The sequence below is a fragment of the Corythoichthys intestinalis genome, chromosome 21, assembly GCF_030265065.1.
Source record: "Corythoichthys intestinalis isolate RoL2023-P3 chromosome 21, ASM3026506v1, whole genome shotgun sequence".
Taxonomy (NCBI): domain Eukaryota; kingdom Metazoa; phylum Chordata; class Actinopteri; order Syngnathiformes; family Syngnathidae; genus Corythoichthys; species Corythoichthys intestinalis.
Window position 1 is genome coordinate 36416589 of NC_080415.1, and position 24658 is coordinate 36441246.

Genomic DNA, 24658 nt, shown 5'->3' on the forward strand with positions numbered 1-24658 from the left:
ACCTGGAGGACAGCCGCTTACCAGCTGGACTTGATGTCCACACACACACTCGCACCCACACACAAAGGAAAACACCCAATTCTTATCAGACATGCGGCAATATGAAATGGTTAATTGTTGTTTCATATCCGAAATTATTAACCATCAACAATGAATAAACATTGATTCTAAAAACTAAATTATTGAAGGATAACCATTTTGGAGCACTCTAGAATGTTATAAATCGTAAAATGACAGATAATTGATCTTGTTTGCGGACTTTAAAATCACAGTGGGAAAATCAATCCTCAGATGTGGTAATAATATCTGCAATATGATCATAAGTACAAAGCCTGCATAATACATTCTCGTCAGTAATTCATTTTAGCGCTGAACATATCCTGGGCTAGCATCATAAGGAAGATGCGTTGCTGCCATCTAGCGGTTTGTAAAAGAAGAAAACTACATCCAGGCATACACTGCAAAAACACACCTCTTGAAAACTACGTAGTTAAATTCCCTTGTTTTCAGTGTAAATCTACTAGAAATAAGTGAAATTATCTGCCAGTGCTTAAAGTAAATTTTACTCACTTGGATTTCTTGAAATCAATAAAATATCCAGCTGAAAATAAGCATAAGACTTATTTTAAGCAATCGATTAGTATATTTAATCTTTTTAAAAAGCTTTTTTGTCAGAAATGTTCTTAATTCAGGAATAGATATTGTTCAAAACATTATTTGAAAGGATTTATTTTCTTGATTCAGGTGAAAAATGACCAACATTTTGATACAGTGAGGAAAATAAGTATTTGAACACCCAGCGATTCTCCGACTTAGAAATGATGGCCAGGTTTGAAATTTTCATGGTAGGTGCTTGTCCACTGTGAGAGACAATCTCAACAACAACAAAATCCAGAAATCACAGTATATGATTCTTTTAACCATTTATTCCTGTACTCATCTATGCGTAAAGTGAGAAACCCAGCTGATGCTCCAGAATTAAGTCACTTTAAAGAGAGTGGAAAAAAGGCTAGGTTCATACCACAGGTCTTGACGCACGAATCCTATTTTTTTCGTGTTTTTCCAATTCGAGTGAGGGATTAACTTGAAGGTCTGTATTTGACAAGTTGCATAGAAGTGGACCATTTCAAATCTGATCTGGGTCACTTTCGTATGTGATTTAAATCTGATCTGGGCCACATTTTTCCAGAATGTAGCGGCGGTCCGAACTGTCAAGTCTCCCAAATCGAAATTCATGAAGCAAATACATCAGAAAAGAGAGAGAGAGACAGGGTGCTACGGTAGCGGTGCAACTTGCGTTTGCTCCTAGTTTGAACACTGCTTTTGGTGAAGGAGCAGGCTTGACGACAGTCATATAAAACAAAATGGGTAGAAGATATGCCTGAAAATGCTTTTTTTTTTTGCACAATACTCTAAAAAACACAAGTTACAAGTGGAGATTACACTGTACTGTCATTTTAATCTGTTTGAGCGGGGCATGTGCGTTAATTGCGTCAAATATTTTAACGTGATTAATTTAAAAAATTAATTACCGCCCGTTAGGGCGATAATTTTGACAGCCCTAAAAATATTATACTTCAACTGGTGACCCAACAAATGTACATCGTATATATTGCAAATATCAGTTTTTAATAATAGTTCAGCAGAGAGTAGAGTGCTCAGTTCAGCATCTCTTTAGCCTTTCCAGTAATCATAATCAACTTAAAATTTAGCCAAACAAACAAAAACAATCATTTGTTGATTGTTTTTTTGTTTTGTTTTCTTCTGCCTTCAATTACTGCATCTGCTCAGCCAAGATGGAGTCCTTCACTCCAGCACCCAGTACAGCAAATAGGAACGAGGGTAGGACAGCTCGGAGATAGACTGCCACCCTGGGGATGGGGTGGGCCAACACAACCTCCTTCCTCTTCCTGTTAACCGTTCGCATAATCTCATTGGCCAGGACTGTAGGATGCACCCCGTGGGTCAGATGGCTGGCAACAACTAGATGGATTAGCAAAAACACAATTTGCATTTGTAAATAGTTTAATTGATGAATCACTGAACATACTGCTATTCTCACATACAGTCCCTGACAAAAGTCTTGTCACTTATCTATGTTGTAGAAACAATTGCTAATAACCTTCAGCAAGGATTCATAAAATTTATTGATGAAGTCATCAGGAACATCAAAGAAAGCAGTCTTGCATGCCTTCCAGAGTTCATCAACATTCTTGGGTTTCGTCTTCCATGTTTCCTCTTTCATCCTACCCCAGACATGCTCAATGATGTTCATGTCTGGTGACTGGGCCGGCCAGTCCTGGACGATCTTGATCTTCTTTGCCTTGAGGAATTTTGAGGTAGAGATTAAAGTATGCGATGGAGCACCATCCTGCTGCAGAATTTGTCCCTTTTTATGGTTAGGAATGTAAGAGGCAGCTAAGATTTGTTGATATATCAGAGTATTTATCTCTCAGGGTGCAGAAAATTAAAAAAACGTGTGGCATTTGCCATGGCCCACAGCCTGTCAAAAGGATGGACGCTGGAGAAGTGGCAAAAGGTGGATTTTTCAGATGAATCTTCCATTGAATTACACCAAAGTCACCACATATATTGCAGGAGACCTACTGGAGCCCGCATGGATCCGAGATTCACTCAGAAAACAGTGAAGTTTGGTGGTTACATCATTACCAAAATTGTGGTCAGGGGTTACATCCAGTATGAGGGTGTGCGAGAGATCTGCAGGGTGGAAGGCAACATAAATAGTCTGAAATATCAACAAATCTTAGCTGCCCCTTACATTCCTAACCATAAAAAGGGACAAATTCTGCAGCAGGATGGTGCTCCATCGCATACTTCAATTTCTACCTCAAAGTTCCACAAGGCAAAGAAAATAAAGATCGTTCAGGACTGGCCAGCGCAGTCACCAGACATGAACAGGATGAAAGAGGAAGCATGGAAGACGAAACCCAAGAATGTTGGTGAACTCTGGGAGGCATGCAAGACTGCTTTCTTTGATGTTCCTGATGACTTCATCAAATAATTTTATGAATCCTTACCGAAGCTTATGGAAGTCATACAAAATATTAGATTTGAATCTCACAGCACCACTACTTAATTCTCATGTTATGTAACATATTTTTGTATTTGAAGTACATATTTTGTTCAATTTTCACACTGCTTTCTGTAGGCGACAAAACTTTTGTCTTGCCAAAATTTGATCTTTATGTCTTCATTAAATGATAAATCTTTCTTCAGAGAAACAAATATGTTTTTGTACCTTCAACATCATTTGGGAGGGTCTTAGCTTTCATATGAGCCATTTCTGAAACCAATTGAATAATTAAAAGTCAGGTTATTAGCAATTGTTTCTACAAAATGGATAAGCGACAAGACTTGTCAGGGACTATAATCTCACATAGTCACCGTTTTTTTTTTTACTCACATGTAGTCAGGCTGTTCGCTTTGGAGTCAGGCTTCTCGGATGATGGAGTAACATTGGCATCGATGAAAGTGTGACTGACAGTGCTCACGGTGATACCGTACTCCTCCACTTCAGCCCGGAGGGAGTCAAAGAAAGCCTGTACTGCATGCTTAGAAGCAGCATCTGATTGGTGCAAACGGAAAAAAAACATTCACGGATTACATCTCATCATATCAGGTAGCATGCAAATACTAAATTGTGCTCAGACAGTCATTTTACATATTGAATTCCTAATTGTAGCTCATAATAATAAAGAATTATGAAAATTGGTATGACATCAGCAAAAAAAAAATCTTCCTCATCTTAATATTGATAAATTGATAAATTGGGGATTCCCTATGTGGATATTTACGAATATGATAAGGAAATGAGCAATTGTTTTTGTAGATCTTTTTTTTAGTGGAGTACCTTTTACAAAATGTCATTTTTGAACACTTCGCAAGATTTATTTTATGATCTTGTCATCATCATGAAAAAAATGTTCGTCGACGAAATATTTTCGTTATCATCATTGCTGACGAAAACAACACTGGTATTAAGTAGGGCTGTCAAAATTATCGCGTTAACGGGCGGTAATTATTTTTTTTAATTAATCACATTAAAATATTTGACGCAATTAACGCGCATGCCCCGCTCAGATTAAAATGACAGAAGTGTAATGTCCGCTTGTTGCTTGTTTTTTGTTATTTGGCGCCCTCTGCTGGCACATGGGTCCAAATGCTTTTATGGGTTTGGGGAGTGAGCTTGGTGTAATGACATCAACAATGGCGAGCTACTAGTTTATGTTTTGATTGAAAATTTTACAATTTTTAATAAAACGATAACATTAAGAGGGGTTTTAATATAAAATTTCTATAACTTGTACTAACATTTATCTTTTAAGAACAAGTTTTTCTATCCATGGATTGCTTTAAGAGAATGTCAATAATGTTAATGCCATCTTGTTGATTTACTGTTATAATAAACAAATTCAGTACTTATGTACCGTATGTTGAATGTATATATCCGTCTTGTGTCTTATCTATTCATTCCAACAATAATTTATAGAAAAATATGGCATATTTTATAGATGGTTTGAATTAAGATTAATTACGATTAATTAATTTTTAAGCTGTAATTAACTCGATTAAAAATTTTAATCGTTTGACAGCCCTAGTATTAAGCAATAAACTATTGCGTCCCCTGTCACCTTGCCTGCCTTCTCTGTGCTTAGGTCCCCCGCTCACCCAGAACCGTAACAGTATTGATGTATCAAGAGGTAAATACTATAGGACAGAAACATACATTGTGTCACATGCAGTAAGTAGCGATTGTTACAACTCACAGGAACTTCTGAAGGGAATGGCCAGTCGCCCTTGGATGCTGTTGACCAAAATAAATTGTCCTGATCTTCTCGGAATCATGGTAGGAAGAATTCCTGATATGATTTTAAAAAGATTTAGTTTAATGATCAATGAGAAGAGCCTCCGAATTCACTTTGGGTTATGCATTTGGTACTGAAATTCTCCAGGTAGAGTGTACCCCACCTTTGGTCAAGGTTGTTGGCCCAAAGTAGTTGATGTCCATTATGTTTCTGTCTAGTTCCAGGGACACACTCTGCACCGGAGCCTTGACTTTCATGCTGCTGTTCAGAATTAACACGTCCACACACCCGTAACAGTCCACAACTTCAGCCATCACGTCCTCCATGCTCTCCATGTCACTAAAGTCCAGGATTACTAATTTGGGAGCAAATGTCTGGAAAGAGATATACAGTAATGTGGTTACATGATATACTCTGAATAGTAAACACATAATAAACTCGCACAAAACACAACGATCTGTGCCCTAATCAATAACATTTTTTCATTAATATACTGATTTCGCAATCCGATCACGACATCCAATCCAATTTCAAGACTTATTATACAGTGACAGGCAATCTGAGCAAAGAGTATTCAAATTAGATCCGGTTAGTTGCATATTAATGAGAAACGTGTCATGCAAATCAGGTAAAATGGCATCAAAGGTTGTGAAAAATAATGTAAATAAATACCGAATAAATAAATTGCAGAGCCACTTTGGATGAAGGTAGGTTAATATTAGGGGGAATTTAAACATACAGACAAAATACTTAGGTTAGTCACATTTCCCATGAATCACTGAATCCCATTGCTTTAACTCAAGTTCCACTGCTGAATGCTTTGTTGACATGCTAAATGCTGTCCTCTGCTGTTCAAATGGACAAATGACAAGTAATGCCATATTTGGATTGGATTTTATCATTTATAATCATATTATTAGGGCTGTCAAACGATTAAAATTTTTAATCGAGTTAATTACAGCTTAAAAATAAATTAAACGTAATTAATCGTAATTGATCGCAATTCAAACCATCAATAAAATATGCCATATTTTTCTGTTAATTATTGTTGGAATAGCTAGATAAGACACAAAGGGATATATACATTCAACATACGGTACATAAGTACTGTATTTGTTTATTATATCAATAAATCAACAAGATGGCATTAACATTATTAACATTCTGTTAAAGCAATCCATGGATAGAAAGACTTGTAGTTCTTAAAAGATAAAGGTTAGTACAAATTATAGAAATTTTATATTAAAACCCCTCTTAATGTTTTTGTTTTAATAAAATTCGTAAAATTTTCAATCAAAAAATAAACTAGTAGCCCGCCATTGTTGATGTCAATAATTACACAATGCTCATGGGTGCTTAAGCCCATAAAATCAGTCGCACCCAAGCGCCAGCAGAGGGCGACAAAACTCCAAAAACATTGCACATGGACACTTGGACATTGCACTTTGCTGTCTTTTTAATCTGTTTGAGCGGGCCATGTGCGTTAATTGCGTCAAATATTTTAACATGATAAATTTTAAAAATTAATTACTGCTGTTAATGCGATAATTTTAACAGCCCTAATTATTATATTCAAGGGCGAAGTTTTGCATAGGGACGGTACGGACATAATACTACCAACTTTTCAGGATGCTCAAATTATCCCCACCAACTTTTAAGCAACCTTATTTGCATTATATAGTGACTTCAGTTATGCAAGTCATCTAGATTGTCTTCCTATACTGTATGTTGAAAGGATAGAATTGATCCTACCATTAATAAGTGAATTACAGTACTTTCATTATGTTCAGACTTATACTGACCCCTTTTCACTCGCTGAATGTGCCAGTCCATTTTTTCAATTTTATTTTTCAAATTTTTTTTTTTGATTGAAGCAACTTTTTTGGGTGATTTAGACAAAAATGTCCTACCCATAATATGGCCCAAACACAAAAAGGATTGCTTTAATCAAAGAAAAAGTAAAAAAAAAAAAAAAAAAAAAATCTTTTTCAATAAAAAAATTAAGTGCTCAAATGCAAATTTTTCAATCTCAAATATTTTTTCACATTCAAAAACGTTTTCTCTGGATTGATTTTTTTTTTTTTTTTTTTTTCAATTGAAGTGATTTTTCTTTTGGAAAATATTTTATGATTAATTAATAAAGACAAAAACATTATAGCCAAAATGTGGCCCAAACACAAATCAACATTACTTCAATCAAAAAAGTTGCTTCAATCAAAAAAAAAATAACTTGACTCCAATCAAAAAAAAATTCAAAGAAAAATAGCTTTCCCATCCATTTTTTTTAAGTTTCAAATTTATTTTTGCTTTCAAGCATTTTTTTTATTGAAGCGACTTTTTTTGGATTGAAAATATATATTTTGATTGAAGCACCTTTTTTTGATTGAATAATAAAGACACAAATTTACCTCCATATGGCACGGCGCAAGGGATACAATTTTTAACTGGGGTAACTACATTGGCACGACACCGGCGGGCGTATCATATTCAATGGATGACGATCTTGGCGAAAAGTATTGCCTAAGCAGCCTGATTTAGAAATCCCCTCAAGAATGATGGGAAACAAAAAAGGCTAATTGTCAACTTATTATAATAACAGCATGTTTTGCCCCCCCCATGCTCCAAAAATCAAACTCCGCCTATGGGTATGCCCCGCGTCCTGCCCATAGTTATGCTCCAGCACCCCCGCGACCATACATGTAATGTAAATACTAATATACAACTTAACTAAATATGATAAGTGAACCAAACAAAGTTTTATCAACCTGTTGCCAACACTAATTTTTAATAAGTAAGTAGTAATTTGGGGCTGGAAAACATGTCGAACTTGATGTTACTCAGTCATATTAGGGGAAAAAATCATTTTCAATCAAATCAAAGACCACAAAATGTACTTTTGCATATTTACAGAAGTGCAAAGAGAAAAAAAAATAAAGTGTATTTGAATGGAAATGGAATGTAAAAAAGCAACATTAAAAAGCACAGTATATCTATCAAACACCATCCTTCACTTTGTGACCATTGTTTGTAAAATGTCTTGCTCGCGAACATCTGTTATGCCCCGTGCAGGTCCGTGCAAACGATACTGTACATAGAGGACAGCTTGCTGTCGCAGAGGATGTCCTGCTATTGTGTTGTTCAGAGTAGGAAGTGGTGATTGGGGAAATGGGGATAGAGAGGGGAAAATGATGAGAACAAGGACACAACCCGTTTGGCTCGAAAGTTAATGATATAGAACCTCTTTTCGAAGCTGTTATCCTGAGTCCTCAAATTTCCAACCTGACATATAATACACCATCGTATTTAAAATCTAATGGCCTCACCTCGCTGGGGTCGGCATCATTTGTCAAAGAGTCGTACAGAGACTCCAGTTTATCCCAGTTGGCTCCACACAGGATAAGCCTGGCTCCGCCTTTATGGAAGAGATGAGCACACTCTGGACGACAACAAGTTTGACAAAGAAGAATATTCAACAGTCAGCACACAGTCAGATACTTTTTCATACCACTGTAAAACACCCCCGCGACCCTCGTGAGGACAAGCAGTATTGAAAATGGACAAATGAGTAATATCCTTAATGTACCGTCTTTTCCTCACTACCTGGCGCATCCGAGATCTCAATCATGAGAGACAGAATGTGGGGGGGGGGGGAACTGAAAATCACACTGTTTGATTTTTAAATAATTTATTTGCAAATTAGAGTGGAAAATAAGTATTTGGTCAGTACCAAAAGTTCATCTCAATGCTTTGTTATGTACCCTTTGTTGGCAATAACGGAGGCCAAACATTTTCTATAACTCTTCACTCTTTGCTTTGTGTAAAGAAATCAACTGTGGGAGCAATTATTAGAAATTAATTAGAAAATTGAAGACATACAAGACCACTAATAATCTCCCTCGGTCTGGGGCTCCATGCAAGATATCACCCCGTGGCGTCAAAATGATAACAAGAACGGTGAGCAAAAATCCCAGAACCACACAGGGGTCCTAATGAATGACCTACAGAGAGCTAGGACCACAGTAATAAAGGGTACTATTAGTAACACAATGCCCCGCCAGGGACTCAAATCCTGCACTGCCAGACGTGTCCCCCTGCTGAAGCCAGTACACGTCCAGGCCCGTCTGCGGTTCACTAGAGAGCATTTGGATGATCCAGAAGAGGACTGGGAGAATTTGTTATGGTCAGATGAAACCAAAATAGAACTTTTTGGTAGAAATACAGGTTCTCGTGTTTGGAGGAGAAAGAATACTCAATGCCACCATACCCACTGTGAAGCATAGGGGCGGGAACATCATGCTTTGGGGCTTTTTTTCTGCAAAGGGACCAGGACGACTGATCTGTGTAAAGGAAAGAATGAATGGGGCTATGTATCGAGAGATTTTGAGTGTAAATCTCCTTCCATCAGCAAGGGCATTGAAGATGAAACGTGTTTCAGCATGACAATGATCCCAAACACACAGCCAGGGCAACAAAGGAGTGGTTTCATAAGAAGCATTTCAAGGTCCTGGAGTGGCCTAGCCAGTCTCCAGATCTAAACCCCATAGAAAATCTGTGGAGGGAGTTGAAAGTCCGTGTTGCCCAACGACAGCTCCAAAACATCACTCCTCTAGAGGAGATCTGCATGGAGGAATGGGCCAAAATACCAGAAACAGTGTGTGAAAAGCTTGAGAAGAGTTACAGAAAATGTTTGGCCTCCGTTATTGCCAACAAAGGGTACATAACAAAGTATTAGGCTCGAGCGTTTACGTCACAGCAGCACGGGATCGTGCGAGATTTGCGACAACGCAGCCGTTTCGGAAGCACGTCTGCATCACAGGACATTTAAACTTAACGGCAAATACAATTCAACTACGAGTGCCAAAGATGGAAAAATGTAGGGAAAACTTGCCAGTTCGATACAGAGACAAACTTGTTACCACGGCGAAAGACAGATATGTGAGCAATTTTAAGGATGTGAACAATGTTGACCCTCACGAGCAAGCCGAACACAAATGGAATAAAGATGTTGACAAGCTTCCACCACTACGCGAAATGGACATCATGCTGTATTTAGTGTTTGGTGTATGTTACTACACTCATCAGCAATTCTGAAACTACAAATCGCTACAAAGCTACGAACAGTTTTGCTGCAGATGGGTGCAGGATCTGCACATTATGACCATAGCAAACGGCAACACCATCTTTCTAGCAAAGGTAGGCAATGTGTGTTTACATTAGTCTGTGACCACGGATGTACACTTTTTTTGTTGCCGAAAATGTAGCCTGTGTACAAATTCTTGGCCTCTCTCTCACGTCAAAATATTACAGCTTTTTCATTTCGCAACGACAGGAATTATGTCTTATGAAGACAATGCACATGTCTGCATGCTAGTTGTTTAGCTGTAGCTATAGCTAACAGCAGGCCGACTTAGGGCATAAAGTTACTGAAATTTGCGTAAACAAACGAAATTAACTTACCGGAGTGGAAGTGCATAGAGCAAACTCTGTGTGTAACTGGAGAATCAAACGTTATACCCTTCCTTCTGATCGAGGCCACACATGCCATTCTTCGACATTTGGTAAGTTCAGATATGACCTTTCCCTCGCCTTTTCTCCATGTAGGGATCCGGAAGAAATTCAATGGTGTTCCGTCGAGCTGTACATTCTCCTTTCTATTCGATCGGTTGTTGCAATTCTTTACCGCACAATTATTTCCAACCATTTTTAAAGAGCGACCTGTGTTGAAATGCCTCACTGTTTATGTTTCTCGCTTCCAAAATGGCGATAGCGGCGGAAACCTCGCGAATGCCACGTCATACGCTCGAGCCTAATAGAGATGAACTTTTGGTATTGACCAAATACTTATTTTCCACCATGATTTGCAAATAAATTCTTTAAATATCAAACAATGTGATTTTCTGTTTGTTTTTTCTTCCACATTCTGTCTACCCATGTTGACAATTACAGGCCTCTCTAATATTTTCAAGTGGGAGAACTTGCACAATTAGTGGTTGACTAAATACTTATTTGTCCCACTGTAAGGCACAATAGTAGTAGTAGTAGTTGTTGGGGTTGCATTATGCATCCACCTGATGGAGCTGCGCTAAAGGGAATGTCATGCCATGATTAACCAATATATAAGGCGCATCGGCTTATAAGGGGCACTGTTGGCTTATTAGAAAATTGAAGGCTTTCAGGTGTGCCTCATAGTGCAGAAAATTTATTTAGACAAAATTTTTAAATGTGTTATAAATGACAATAACATGACTAAGATTTTTTTTTTACCATTTCCCACACCAGACACGGCATCTGTAATCACCACCACCTTGTTCCGTACTAAAGACTTGGCCATGTAATGCATGACCTCATTGTAGATGTAGTATATCCCTGCCGCGAAAACAATCAGCAGTGGTAATACCATCGCTGAAGGAAGAGCCATGGTCTGCAAAAGAGGGAAGAGGTCAAACTGTGAGAACAAAACAAAACAAGTGCTGACAAAACACTTACGGTGCAGTTGTGTGACTCTCTGTATCTACTGTACACGAACAGACACACAAAAATCCAAGAACACTCTGTATAGGTGAAATGTGAAAATCCCTTCTGCATATGAATATAATTTTTAACAACAATTGTGTTTGTTATTGACTAACTTGCATATTAACTCACTAGTGACATAATTATGAAATGTTTTTATCACTAAATGCCATGAAAATACAGTAATAAAGGTCCCTAATGATTATTATACTGTAGTTAAATATGTTTATAACAATGATCTGTCAGAAGCAATCATTCCAAATAGGGTTCTCCAAAAATGACTTTATAACCAATAACCGATATCCCGATACTGCCCAACTCCAAAAATCCGATACCGATATGTGCGGGCGTGGACTCAACCTATTATGGTTAATTGTATTGTAATTCCCCACTGGATGCTTTAATACTAAATGTAACAACGTCAATGTTTTCCAAATAAACATTCTGTGAAAATAAGAAGAACGGCGACTGAAATTATGGCAAAAAGTGCCTATATTTCACTACCATATTTATTGTTGGAATCAAAATAGTGCAAATATCAGTTTTTGGTGCATTTTTCGACATGACCGCATTGGCATATGCATATTGGCCAAAAACGGATAATGAAAAACTTATGTCTGTATAGACAAGTTTCCTGAGCGAAACATGGGTTTGGCTGGTTTGGCTCCGAACTTCCGGTTTAAAAAGAACAACATGAATTGTGGTTGAAGTAAGCAGTGTGTTTACAATGTTAAAACTGCAAAATCAAACCAGAAGAACCCAAGGAATCTCCATAAATGGATTCAGCATGACGTAGATGAGACTCCGAGACTTTCTGTGCTGTGCGTGAACTCCTGGAAGCGCCTATTTATATGGTCTGGAGTGGAATGTTTTGAACAGCGTCCAGCTTCAGAGCGCCAGTGTGGATCTACCTCGCCATATGCCTTAAATCGAAACCAGCTGCAGATGAGAGGTTAATTACAGTATGTCATTTAAACCTAAGGATATATCTAAAAATGATCAATTAAGTGATAAGGATCGTATGATTGTTCTTATCACTTTGTTGATCATTCATGGACAAAATTGTAACAACCTGTCAGCCTGTGTTGACGCGAGGTGTAGATTGATACGCCGGCCACTGCAGTGACTAAAATGAGGTGAAATCATAAATAATATTTCATTTACCGAATACAGAAGGGCTAACACGGATTTTGTTATTACAAGGAAATACTACAAGGTATGTACATATGTACATATAAACAAAAATAGTATGTCATTCTTTTTTTATTGCAGATAGTTATCACAATAAAACATTTGGACAACATGATTCAATTTCTTGTTTCATTTAAAACAATTGGTGCATGCGCAAAACAGGTCAGTAATTCACAATTTATAAAATTCTTAGAAAAATAGCATACAAGAATGTGATATCAGACAGCAGAGTTACGGAGCCTAACCAAACTTTCACCCGACATAACGGCTCTCGGTCGCCCCCGAGTAAAACACACGTAATCTCGATATACTGTACGTCCATCAACGTATAGTAAGTGTTGTTGTAAGGCACATTAACTTCTCTTCCTTTGCCAAACAGCGTATTCCACCTGTAAACAAACGAACAAAAAACTTGTAACACTTGAATTTATGCATTGACATAATTTATTAGCAACAGGCTAGCAGCCACAGCAGTACAGTAGTTGTAATAAATAATATTAAAGATTATCATAATTGCAATCATCGTCATGATAACAATATCAAAGGCAAAAAGTCGTTTCATGCGCAAGATTTTAGCTTTAGTTTTTTGGGGGGCACCGGACACATGAAAATGCAGGGATAGGAAGAACATACCTTCCATAACACAGCAGCAACATGGCTAAAAAACACCCGGTCTTTGTGGTAGCACTAGCTTGGTTCCACATCTGCCTTCATGAACATGTTGTCCTCCCCTGTCGTCTTTTTTAAGGGATTTTGATGAGTAATGTTACTCCAGCTCCACTGTTGTTTTGGATGAAGAAATTGTAAAACGGAATTTGCGAGCAGAAATGTGGAAGTACCTCGGAAACTTGTCTATTATCCGATATCATTTTAAACTGTTTTTATCGGCCTATAATATCGGTTACCAGACAATATCCCAATTCTAAATGTTCGGTTACTGGGAAAGTGAATGAATTGTATCAAACATCATGTTATACATGCACTTTATATTCTTGGGTTTTAAATTTTCAGCTATTTTTGATGTAACAAATTCACCAGCAATGGCAATAAGGTCACTCTTTAAAGTGTGTTTAAAGACAACAGCTAAATATATTCTGGACAAGCTCCTGCAGATACTGGATTAACTGAATTCTCTTAATTTACTAATAGGAAATACTTTAGATTATTAATACACACAAGTATCATTGAATTAATGACGACCTCAACTATCCGTATTTGGACTTGTACGTGATTGGATCCTGTTGGGTTAGACAGCTTGTGAAGCACATTTATAAGCACTCCAAAAACACAACACACATACACACACACCTGTAATCCTTGTTATTCTTGGTTCACTCACAGTACAGCACAAGAAGCTAATCCTTCAGTAGGACTGGTGGCAGTTTTTTTTTTCCTGATTTAGTTAGGTAACAGCGGCCTTTCTCCTCCCTCCACGGTCACCATCCATTCACGCCGCCCCGCTTGTCTTTCTGACTTGTTGGTGTACGGTGGAACCTGTTGCTTATAATAGCCTTTGGTGGTGTCAGCCATGAATACTCACATATGGTGCACAGTAGCTATCTGAAGTATGCTGCCTTGTTGCCAGCATTAAGGCAGTTCATTTCTGCAGCTGAGGACATGAGTAGAGTAAATCTGTTTTCATTTGATTCAGATATTTGAATGATGAATAGAAAAAACGTTATATTATACTGTATTATGTTTATAATATACTGTATATTTCTTGGTTAAGTTATAAAATTGATGGAACACTGCTGACTGGCAACAAGCTGTGAAACTAAAACAGTTGTAGCCAAAATTGTGACTACAAAGCTTTGATTCTGCTATCCATTTATAGCTATAGATGGGGGAAATCATTAGCTATACCTCTCAGTGCAATGTAGAATAATGTGTAAATCATAACTTTAAGCACAGTGATTTTTTTTCAGTTATAAAGTAATTGAAACTTCGTGTGTCTTTTCCAGACAATAGCGTGAGTCACTGCGTGTCGAGTCACAAGTAAGCCTTACCTTTTATAAGCAAGTCAAGTCGAGTGAGCCGAGTCGAGTCACGAGGTTATGTCGAGTCGAGTCGAATCAAAAGGTTATGTCGAGTCGAGTCGAGTCACGAGGTTACTTCAAGTGAAGTCGAGTCACGAGGTTATGTCGAGTCAAGGCGAGTCGAGTCACGAGGTTATGTCGAGTCAAGTCAAGTCGAATCACGAGGTTATGTCAAGTTGAGTCGAAACGAGTCACGAAGTTATGTCAAGTCGGGTCGAGTCACAAGGTTATGCCAAGTCAAGTCATAAGGTTACGTCAAGTCCAGTCAAGTCTTGTGGTCATGTCAGTCGAGTCACGAGGTCATGTCGAGTCGAGTTACAAGGTTACGTCAAGTCGAGTCGAGTCACAAGGTTACATCGAATCAAGTTGAGTCACGAGGTTATGTCGAGTCAAGTTGAGTCGAGTCACGAGGTTATGTCGAGTCAAGGCGAGTCGAGTCACGAGGTTATGTCGAGTTGAGTCACGAGGTTATGTCGAGTCAAGTCGAGTCGAATCACGAGGTTATGTCAAGTCGAGTCGAGTCACGAGGTTATGTTGAGTCAAGTTGAGTCGAGTCACGAGGTTATGTCGAGTCGAGTCACGAGGTTATGTCGAGTCAAGTCGAGTCGAATCACGAGGTTACGTCAAGTCGAGTCGAGTCACGAGATTATGTCGAGTCAAGTCGAGTCGAGTCACAAGGTTATGCCAGGTCGAGTTAAGTCATAAGGTTACGTCAAGTCAAGTCAAGTCTCGTGGTCATGTCAGTCGAGTCACGAGGTTATGTCGAGTCAAGGCGAGTCGAGTCACGAGGTTATGTCGAGTCGAGTCACGAGGTTACGTCGAGTCGAGTCGAATCACTAGGTTATGTCGAGTCAAATTGAGTCGAGTCACAAGGTTATGCCAAGTCAAGTTAAGTCATAAGGTTAGGTCAAGTCCAGTCAAGTCTCGTGGTCATGTCAGTCGAGTCACAAGGTTAAGTCGAGTCGAGTCGAGTCACAAGGTCATGTCAAGTCGATTTGAGCCATAAGGTCATGTCAAGTCGAGCCGGGGTATGAGGTTGGGTTGTAAAGACGAGTCGTGTCAAGTGAAAGGTTGTTGAGTCAAGTCAAGTCACAGGTTAGACAAGGCCTTCACCATTGTTCCCCAACCTACCCACAAAGCACTCAGGTTTATCTATCAGTAAACCTACTGTCAATGTAAATCAATGTAAAAAAAAAAAAACAAAAAGACTATGTAGCATAGTCTGCAGGGAATTAACCAGTATTTAGGTGTTCCCAGCGGATCACTGGCAGGTGTGAACCAATCAACGATCCAAGTTTTTCAAGTCAGCTTGTCGAGTCCCGAGTCATTGTCTCACAAGTTGAGTCAAGTCTCCAGTTATTGCCTTGCAAGTCAAGTCGAGTCTCGGACCTCCCCAGCTCAAGCAAATCTAGCCCGAGTCTGCATTTTTTTCCTTCAAATCGTGTTGCAAGTCATCAGATTTGCAACTTGTGTCAACTTGAATCAAGTCCCTGTGACTCAAGACCAATTGTTTGTTATTTTCAGTGGTGGAATGTAACAAAGTAAAAGTATTTCGTTACTGTACCTTTAGTACATGTTTGTGTATCTGTACTTTACTTGAATACTTGAATTTACTAGAATATGAAGTGGTACTTTTTACTTTTACTTCACTACATTTTACAGCAGGTATCCCTACATTGTACTCCACTACTTTTCAAATTGTCGCCTGCGTTACACGTTACTTTTGTTTGTTTTCTTTTTTCTCATTGTGAATTGATGTTTTCATGCCTCTGCCACAATCGACAAGCCCCGTGCAACTATACCGTAACCAAGCACAAGAGGCAGCAACACAAGTACAAGCAAGATTAGGCAGGTGAACAAGATATTGACCAATGAAAACCACGACACTCTTGTACAGTAAGTGGAGCTATGCACCCGATAGTTGCTTGCAATCCGTCATTAAGCTAAATTTTGGAGTTTCTTAGCTTGTTAAGCTTCTGTTTAAAATGTAAATTTTATTGCTTGTTTTTTTTTTCCATTCTGCACAGTTTTAAATAAACCTAAGCAGTTCATGAATTTTCTGGTTCTTTCTTTGAATATTGACTGAGACCTCTTTATGTACTAGTATATCTAATCTCAGCATTTGTAGTTACGTATTTGATAATAACTACAAATCTATAATTATATCACAGTCCATATAATTCAGCATTAGTCGTCCCCCCCCCCCACCCCCCCCAGAAAAACATGTTTTTATAATACGCCCTTAAATACTGTACATGTATATGGGTTATATTGCCCTGTTCTATTCTCCAAACAGAGCTCATTAAAGAAAACAATGTTGTATGTTTTTGATGCCCTAAAGTGCAGGCCACTAGAGAAGTTGTAGCATATGGAGCAAAGGCGGCTAGACACTATTTTTTCATCTGTGTGATTTGACAAAGATCAGATCACATTTGATTGTGATTTTATGCAGAAATGTGAGAAATTCCAAAAGGTTCAGATACTTTTTCATACCACTGTATATATGCATACGTATTTTACATTTTTGCATCGGGAGAAAAGACTTTTACTTTTTATGTGTAAAGTAAATTTTATAGTAAGCACGTTTATACTTTTTCTTCAGTATTTTTTTAGATACTTTTGCTTTCACCTAAGTATTTTTTGCACCTGTATCTATACTTTTAGTTAGGTAAAAAAAAAAAAAAAAAAGCGAGTACTTCATCCAACACTGGGTATTTTCTTTTTTAATTTACAGTATGGGTGTCAGAAAAAGTACAATAAATTGCATTCTATTTTACTCCATGAATATAATATAATATAATATAATATAATATAATATAATATAATAATAATTAGGGCTGTCAAAATTATTGCATTAACGGGCGGTAATTATTTTTTTAAAATTAATCACGTTAAAATATTTGACGCATTTAACGCACATGCCCCGCTCAGATTAATGACAGCACAGTGTCATGTCCATTTGTTACTTGTGTTTTTTTGTCTTTTGTCGCCCTCTGCTGGCACTTGGGTGCGACTGATTTTATGGGTTTCAGCACCATGAGCATTGTGTAATTATTGAAATCAACAATTGCGAGCTACTATTTTATTTTTTGTTTGAAAATTTTACAAATGTCTTAAAACAAAAACATTAAGAGGGGTTTTAATATAAAATTTCTATAACTTGTACTAACATTTATCTTTTAAGAACTACAAGTCTTTCTATGCATGGAACACTTTAACAGAATGTTAATGATGTTAATGCTATCTTGTTGATTTATTGTTATAATAAACAAATACAGTACTTAAGTACAGTATGTTGAATGTATATATCCGTCTTGTGTCTTATCTTTCCATTCCAACAATAATTTACATAAAAATATGGCACATTTTAGAGATGGTTTGAATTAATTACGATTATTTTTAAGCTGTGATTAACTCGATTAAACATTTTAAACGTTTGACAGCCCTAAATATAATATAATATAATATAATATAATATAATATATTATATTATATTATATTATATTATATAATATAATATAATATAATATAATATAATATAATATAATATAATATAATATAATATAATATAATATAATATAATATAATATAATATTATATTATATTATATTATATTATATTATATTATATTATATTATATTATATTATATTATATTATATTATATTATATTATATTATAATATAATATAAAAGTTACTCAATGACGATGCTGTACTATGTTACGTCTCTGGATGGCGACATTGAGTCGATCTCGCGAGATTTCCTGGCATTCCAGGCTCTTGAGCCAAATTGCTCTCTCTCAACCCCCTCACTCCGTTTGGAAAAGAAGAAAAATAAACCCACTGCAGCTAGCCAGCTAGTTCGGGAAGCACTTGTTTTCCGACTAGTAACTAGCTGCTCGGTGCTGTTTTTGCACGCCGACTTTTTTTTAAATCTTGGAAAGTAAAGGCACCGGACTCATTTGGTGTTTGCGAACGTATTTTTTTTAACCTTTAGTGAAGACGCCGACTGGGACGTTATCTCCTTAGCATTAGCGTATCTGCAAACAAGCTGACTGGCTAGTCGTTAGCCTAGCAAGGCAGATCTGGATGAACTTCGCATGGACCAACGCCTGCGACTGGGATAATAACCTGCTTTCTGACCGCAAGGCCTTTTTATTTAACGTATTCGCACGGAGGTTTTGTGTCGCCTATTGGACATTATCTCGTACAAGTCTGATGGCGATACCAGTGTGCTAACTTAGTTTTTGTGGCTTACGCCATCACATTATTGATCTGGAGACCCGCTGGCGAGCTAACAGGATATTAGCCCCCTCTCGCTCGGCTTTGTGGTAGGGAGTCATTGACTGTTAAGCATTCATCACTGATTAAGTGATGAGCGGGGTGGCTTGATGGCACCTATTTTTTCAGGGGAAAGGGAAATTGGGTTTGAGAACGACTGAGAAGAATTAAAAGCCGGGCATTGTTTTTGGAAAACGCATGGGAGCGTCGGGTCGTTTCCGAAGTTGGAGTAGAGAAGAGACAAGTAAACAGCAGGATTACAATTGCACTGCTGATTAAAGTCATCCAGAGAACATCGGAAAGACAGTCAACAACGATGTCTACCGCTAAGGAAAATTCCTGTAGGAAATTCCAGGCGAACTTTTTCAACAAAAGCAAATGTCAGAACTGTTTCAAACCCCGGGAGCTGCATCTGTTGACGGATCAGGATTTAACACAGGTATGAGTTCGTTTGGATTATTTCGAACCTTTTAAAATCTACATGATTTCATTTAGTTGAGTTGCTTGCGTTAAATTGAAATATTTTGCCATCTACTTACTGCTTTTCTAATCAATAATTTAGTATTTTTTACATATTGACTCATTTATTAAGAAATATACTTGCAGTATTTTTACCGATAATAAAATAGTGTCAATGCCAAGAAACACATGATTGAAAAATTGATTAAATGTATGTATTTTTCCCCCTGAGATTCTGACTGTATGATAACCTTGAGGCAAAATATCACGGTTTCACGGTATCACGGTATTGCAATTACAGCTCTAAAATGCGTTACTCTGAGGTATCTGGGTTCAAAACAAAACAAAACAAAAACTTTTTTTCCATTGAACAGGATTTGTATTTTTTAAAACATATTAGCAAATTGGAACATATGTATAATTATCTGGTCTTAGCCTTTTTGGCAAAGCCAGATAATGTTATTCTGCGACTTTATTGTTATTATTTATTATTAATCAACTTATTCTCCGCGTTTTTTTCGGCGCGCCGCACAGCCCGTACCACTGCACCGATCGGAACCGCTCAGGTATTGGCACGTCCGGAATTTTCGTGTGACTGTGGCTTTTTGCCAAACGGCCCCGAAAAATTTTCCGTTTTCATGTAAACGCCGATTTTCCGATTTTTAAAAACATTTTCAAAACGCTACTTGTCCTACAAAAGATTGTATACAGAATTTGGAAAAAATTTACGGTTCCCCGGGAATTTGCCAAAAACTTTCCCGTTCATTTTTAATGGGAAATGTCGCATTCACTTTCAATGGGATTTCCAATAGAATCTACATTGCATTGTTGCCATTGACGGCCATATAGGTCAAATCTATTGATGCCAATGGACTTGAATTCTATCAACGCCTATGTAACTCAATGCCATTGACGGCCATGGACGTCCAAAATTTTCCCAATTCATTTTCAATGGGAAAAACAAAAAAATCCCCAAATCAACAGGAAATGATCACATATCTATAGGACGTGTCCCCCAAACTTCCCCGATTCCATTGACGCTTTTGAAGGGTGCTGCCATTGACGGCCATAGACGTCCAAATTTCCCATTCATTTCTATTGGCATTTACTTTGTTTAATGCCATTGACGGGCATGTTTGTCCATTCTATTGATAGCCCTGGGCTGATAGGATTTTGAGTTTTTACAGTATTCAAAATAAATGTATGATACCTGTTGTATTGGACCACATTAGGGACCATGCTACTTGGTGTTTTATCCAGCAATGACCACTGAGCTAAAATTGACAGTTAGCTTTATTAAGTTTTTATTTTATACCCTCATCCCTCTACAGCGCTGTTTTTACAGATTAAATAAAACCTGTATGTCAGACACGTTAGCCACTAGCGGTGGGAATCTTTGGGCACCTAACAATTCGATTACGATTCAGAGGCTCCGATTCGATTATAAATCAATTATTGATGCACCACAAAACCCCACCCCTTTCAATTTTTTGTACACTAGTTCCAAAATTGTTCAAAAATCCTGTCAGGCTAAACCAAACTACCATTTCAGTTTCAAGTTAACCGTTAAAAACAGTAAATAAAATACTCAAGTCCCCATTCTGTATCGGCAGCTTTAACCTACATTCAATTCATTTAATGTTGTGAATCAACTGTTAAGGTTGTTAAAATTGCTCCCATTATGCCATAATTTCCCTTCTGTCTACTTTCGACATGTGAAAGTTTTAAAACTGTTTCATTTTAAAGATAGATTCAGGTCAAGATTTTGCCGATTTAGTTTTTTTTTTTTTTTTTTTTTTTTTTTTTTTTTTTTTAGATAAAAAGTATTTAGGTTCGCTACAACAGAGCCTTCTAGAGAAGACTACTGCTTTAAGATGGCGCCTGTTTACTAGCACGGGAAAGTCTGTCATTTTGCATCTAGTTCTAGATATATGTGATATCTACCATAGCCGTATGTTGCCGTATGTTTGTAGCAACTAGCAACTGGGCGCTGTTTGAAGCAGCTGACAGCCGCAGTCAGGTATTATTGTTTTTTTTTTTTTTTTTTTAATCTAGCGGCATGAGTTGAACCTGATATTTACTCTCGGTCCCTTCCTCATTGCGTCCTGAAGACCGCACTAACTGTGTTTTATTTCCGCTTTACCTGGTATAATTCAATAATCGGAATTTGGATGTTTGTGAATTGTTGTCGAGTGTTCCACGGCTGAATCGCGAATAATCTAAGAATCAGAAATTTCACACGCCTCTATTAGCCACGCATCGACAGTCGTCAAAATGAATAGAAACCTAGCCCTCCGTAGGGCTAACGTTACGTGAGCAAGGGACAGTAATGTTCATCCTATTTGTTAGTCTACTGCTTTAAGATGGCGGCTGTTTACTAACGCTGGCGAGTTTGTCATTGCGCATCTAGTTCTATATACATGTGATATCTATGAGACGCATCAGACACTACCTGCTACCACCGTAGCATCATGCGGGTGTAGTTTTAGCAACGTCGCCATAGTTTGTTGCGGCTGTCGGCTGCAGTCAGGTATTTTAGCTTCTTTCTCTACGCACGTGACGTCAGCGCATTATTCCGCGTTAAAAGTAGTCCGGACAAAACGTGATCCTTAGAGCTAGCAAAATTAAACGATTCCTCGAGACGAATAAAATTACTCTGATCCGTTCTTAAACTCGAGTTGCTCGAGTATTCATTTCAGCTCTACATGGCAGTGAGTGGTTAGCACGTCCGCCTCACAGTTTCTGAAATCAAGTGTTCAATCCCGGACACAAGCCTTCCTGAGTTTGCATCTTCTGCCTGTACCTGCGTGGGTTTCCTCCCACATCCCAAAAACATGCATGGAAGGCTGATTGAACACTCCAAAGTTGTCCTTATGTATAAGTGTGAGTGCGAATGGTTATTTTGACTCATAGTACCAATATATTTTGGGCCTTTTGGGTCACAAAGCATTGTGATATATCCCCTTTTCAATTTATCGTCACACCCCAGAAAGCATGTGATTCGAACCAACAAAACATGAGCACCGAATGGACACGTCTTTCTGTTTTTTGTGGAAAAGAAGTGTATGAATGAGATGGGACATATGGAAAAGTCATGGAATAGGATGAACACTTAAAATGGAAAAGATAATATCCAATATAAATAGTGTCTGGCAGAATGCTAGAAACAAAGGTGGACTCTGGAGAAGCGTTTTTATTACAGCTGGTGTAACAGACAGAGTTAAATACTTTATAAGGCAATCATGAATTCCTTTTCATTTTGTTACTTTCTCTCTAACTTGGCAGCCCATGTTTGGTTTAGATTGTGGGATCACACTGCCACCATGAAGAGATGCGGGGGGCTGGACAGTGATGGAGAATGCTGTCTGGTTTAAGTTGACATGTACGTGGGAGGGGTGGGTAAAGGCCGAAAGGGTTGCAATGGGATTAATGAGTGGGAGCTGGCGTCACATGGAGTGAAAGGAAGTGTGGCTTTGGGAAATGGAAGTAGAGGTCTTAGAGGCTGCTTTTAAATAACATTCTGAGCCTCCCTGAATCATTCAAATTTTAAAATACCAAATGCAAAGATAAAAATTAGGTTCCAAACATGTTACTATACTGTACTGTTTGCAGTACTTCCTCCTCTTCTTTTTCCGGGAGTGTTGCAGAGGATAAAATGAATATATTTTTGTTTCTTTTGGCAATGCTATTGTATTTCTGGATTATGTTGTTACTTTTTAACTCTGGAAAAATATTAAAAAATACATAAGTGCACTGCCCAAAACAGTTCGTTTCCTTGTACGCTGCCCGACAGCCAGCTAGCTATGTCCTCCAATAAAACACAAAGTTAGGTATTGTTTTGTTTTTATAGGAAATAATTCATTTTAATTTGTGAAACTGTAACAAAGAAACATGCATGCATGCATTCAACATAACTGCACTGCCAGTATACAAATACCATGTAGACACCACACTTCACTTGAGCTACAAGCTGTAGGTTATCTTCCATACAGCAGGACTTATTCACAAATTTCGTTCATATAGATTTTCCCCATAAACACACATATACTGCATATTAACAACTTAGTTTCCAAGGCAGAAAGGTAACAGAAGGTGAAAGTGAATCAGCATGTGTTCCAAACTACGTCACACGGTGAATGCAGTGAATTATAATACCACAAGGTGGCAGTAACATACTGTAAAATGTTAACTGGCTCTTAATACTGGCGACTCTAGCCAGCACAATAGTTTTTTTTTTTTTTTTTAAATTATACATGGCATGAATTAAAAACCTGATCCTTTTCATCCGATTCCAATCCTCTGAAAAATGGTCTGATCGGCCCAATTTCCAATCACGTAATTGGATCGGGACATAGAAATTTCAGGATCTAATCTCAGAGAGAATAAAACACCTACTGACAAGTAAGTCATTTACCTAAAGCTTATCGAAAACAAAGTGAGAGCAACCAAATTATGAGCGATTTAAAACTGAAAGACACATTGCAGCAATGTTGCTTTGAAAGAGACATTGTGGTGCTAAATCTTCGGTGCAAGAAAAATACTATATGATTTATGGGTTGATTTTATTAATTAATTTCTACTCTTATGTTTCATGTCATGCCTATAATTCCAGAATACTCACATGCTCCCTATAATCACACATTGGTTTATTGAGTTGAACAAGTTTAGACATGCAGTTGGATTGGAGGGAAAAAAAGTCCTTGCTTAGCTATTGCATGCTCATAGTGTACCATATGATTAATAAAAGCCTATAAATAATCTGTAGTATTAAAAGAAGCCCAGTTTTAGGGCAACTGCTCAAGTGTTTTTTTAATGTGTTTTTTTATTATCAGTATTTGCCAACAGAGCTGAAATGGGAGCATCTTTAGACAAACTTCACTTTTTTAAACATATTTTAACACTGAAACAGTTGTACAAATATTTTTCATATGGCTTTATGACAGTCATTTGTAGAGGTGTGCAAAATTTCCGATTCTTAAATTATTAGCGATTCGGCCGTGGAAGATTCGAGAACGATTCACAAACATCCAAATTCCGATTATTGAAATATGCCAAGTAAAGCGGAAGTACAACACACTCAGCACGCCGCGCGGTCAATGAGGAACGGAGCAAGAGTAGCTAAACATCATGCTTCTCATTACCCGGCCCCTCGGGTAATGCCAATGCTCAACTCACGGCTCTAGCTGAACTCATGCCACGAGATAAATTAAAGGAACACAACAACATACCTGACTGCTGCCGAAAAGCTGCTACAAAGTACATCCACATAATGTTACGGTAAATATCATTTATATAGGACTAGATGCAATATAGATTCGGTAGCGTTAGCAGCACACCTACAAAAAGCTAGATG

The 24658-nt window shown here is 37.7% G+C and overlaps 2 protein-coding genes across 8 annotated transcripts in view; one reads left to right on the top strand and one right to left on the bottom strand.

Annotated features, from left to right (window-relative positions):
- Positions 1–811: 811 nt before the first annotated feature.
- Positions 812–13987, bottom strand: dhrs7cb (dehydrogenase/reductase (SDR family) member 7Cb). Of its 2 annotated transcripts, XM_057826183.1 has the most exons (9): positions 13839–13981; positions 12412–12465; positions 12251–12278; positions 11091–11247; positions 8150–8262; positions 4990–5200; positions 4788–4880; positions 3425–3586; positions 812–1983 (listed from the first exon to the last, which is right to left on the bottom strand). In XM_057826183.1, the coding sequence occupies exons 4-9, from the start codon at positions 11242–11244 to the stop codon at positions 1775–1777; spliced, it is 942 nt and encodes a 313-aa protein (XP_057682166.1). In that variant the 5' UTR covers positions 11245–11247; positions 12251–12278; positions 12412–12465; positions 13839–13981; the 3' UTR covers positions 812–1774. The 2 variants fall into 2 exon arrangements, with proteins under 2 accessions (XP_057682166.1, XP_057682167.1); XM_057826184.1 differs by lacking the exons at positions 12251–12278; positions 12412–12465 and having other exon boundaries at positions 13839–13987.
- A 4388-nt stretch (positions 13988–18375) lies between these two features.
- mprip (myosin phosphatase Rho interacting protein) overlaps positions 18376–24658 on the top strand; it is a 65912-nt gene continuing 59629 nt past the window's right edge. For all 6 annotated transcript variants that reach the window (XM_057826175.1, XM_057826173.1, XM_057826178.1 and 3 more), the window contains exon 1: positions 18376–19285. In XM_057826175.1, the coding sequence (XP_057682158.1) occupies positions 19163–19285 (123 nt within the window). In that variant the 5' untranslated portion in view covers positions 18376–19162. The remainder of the gene's footprint in view (positions 19286–24658) is intronic.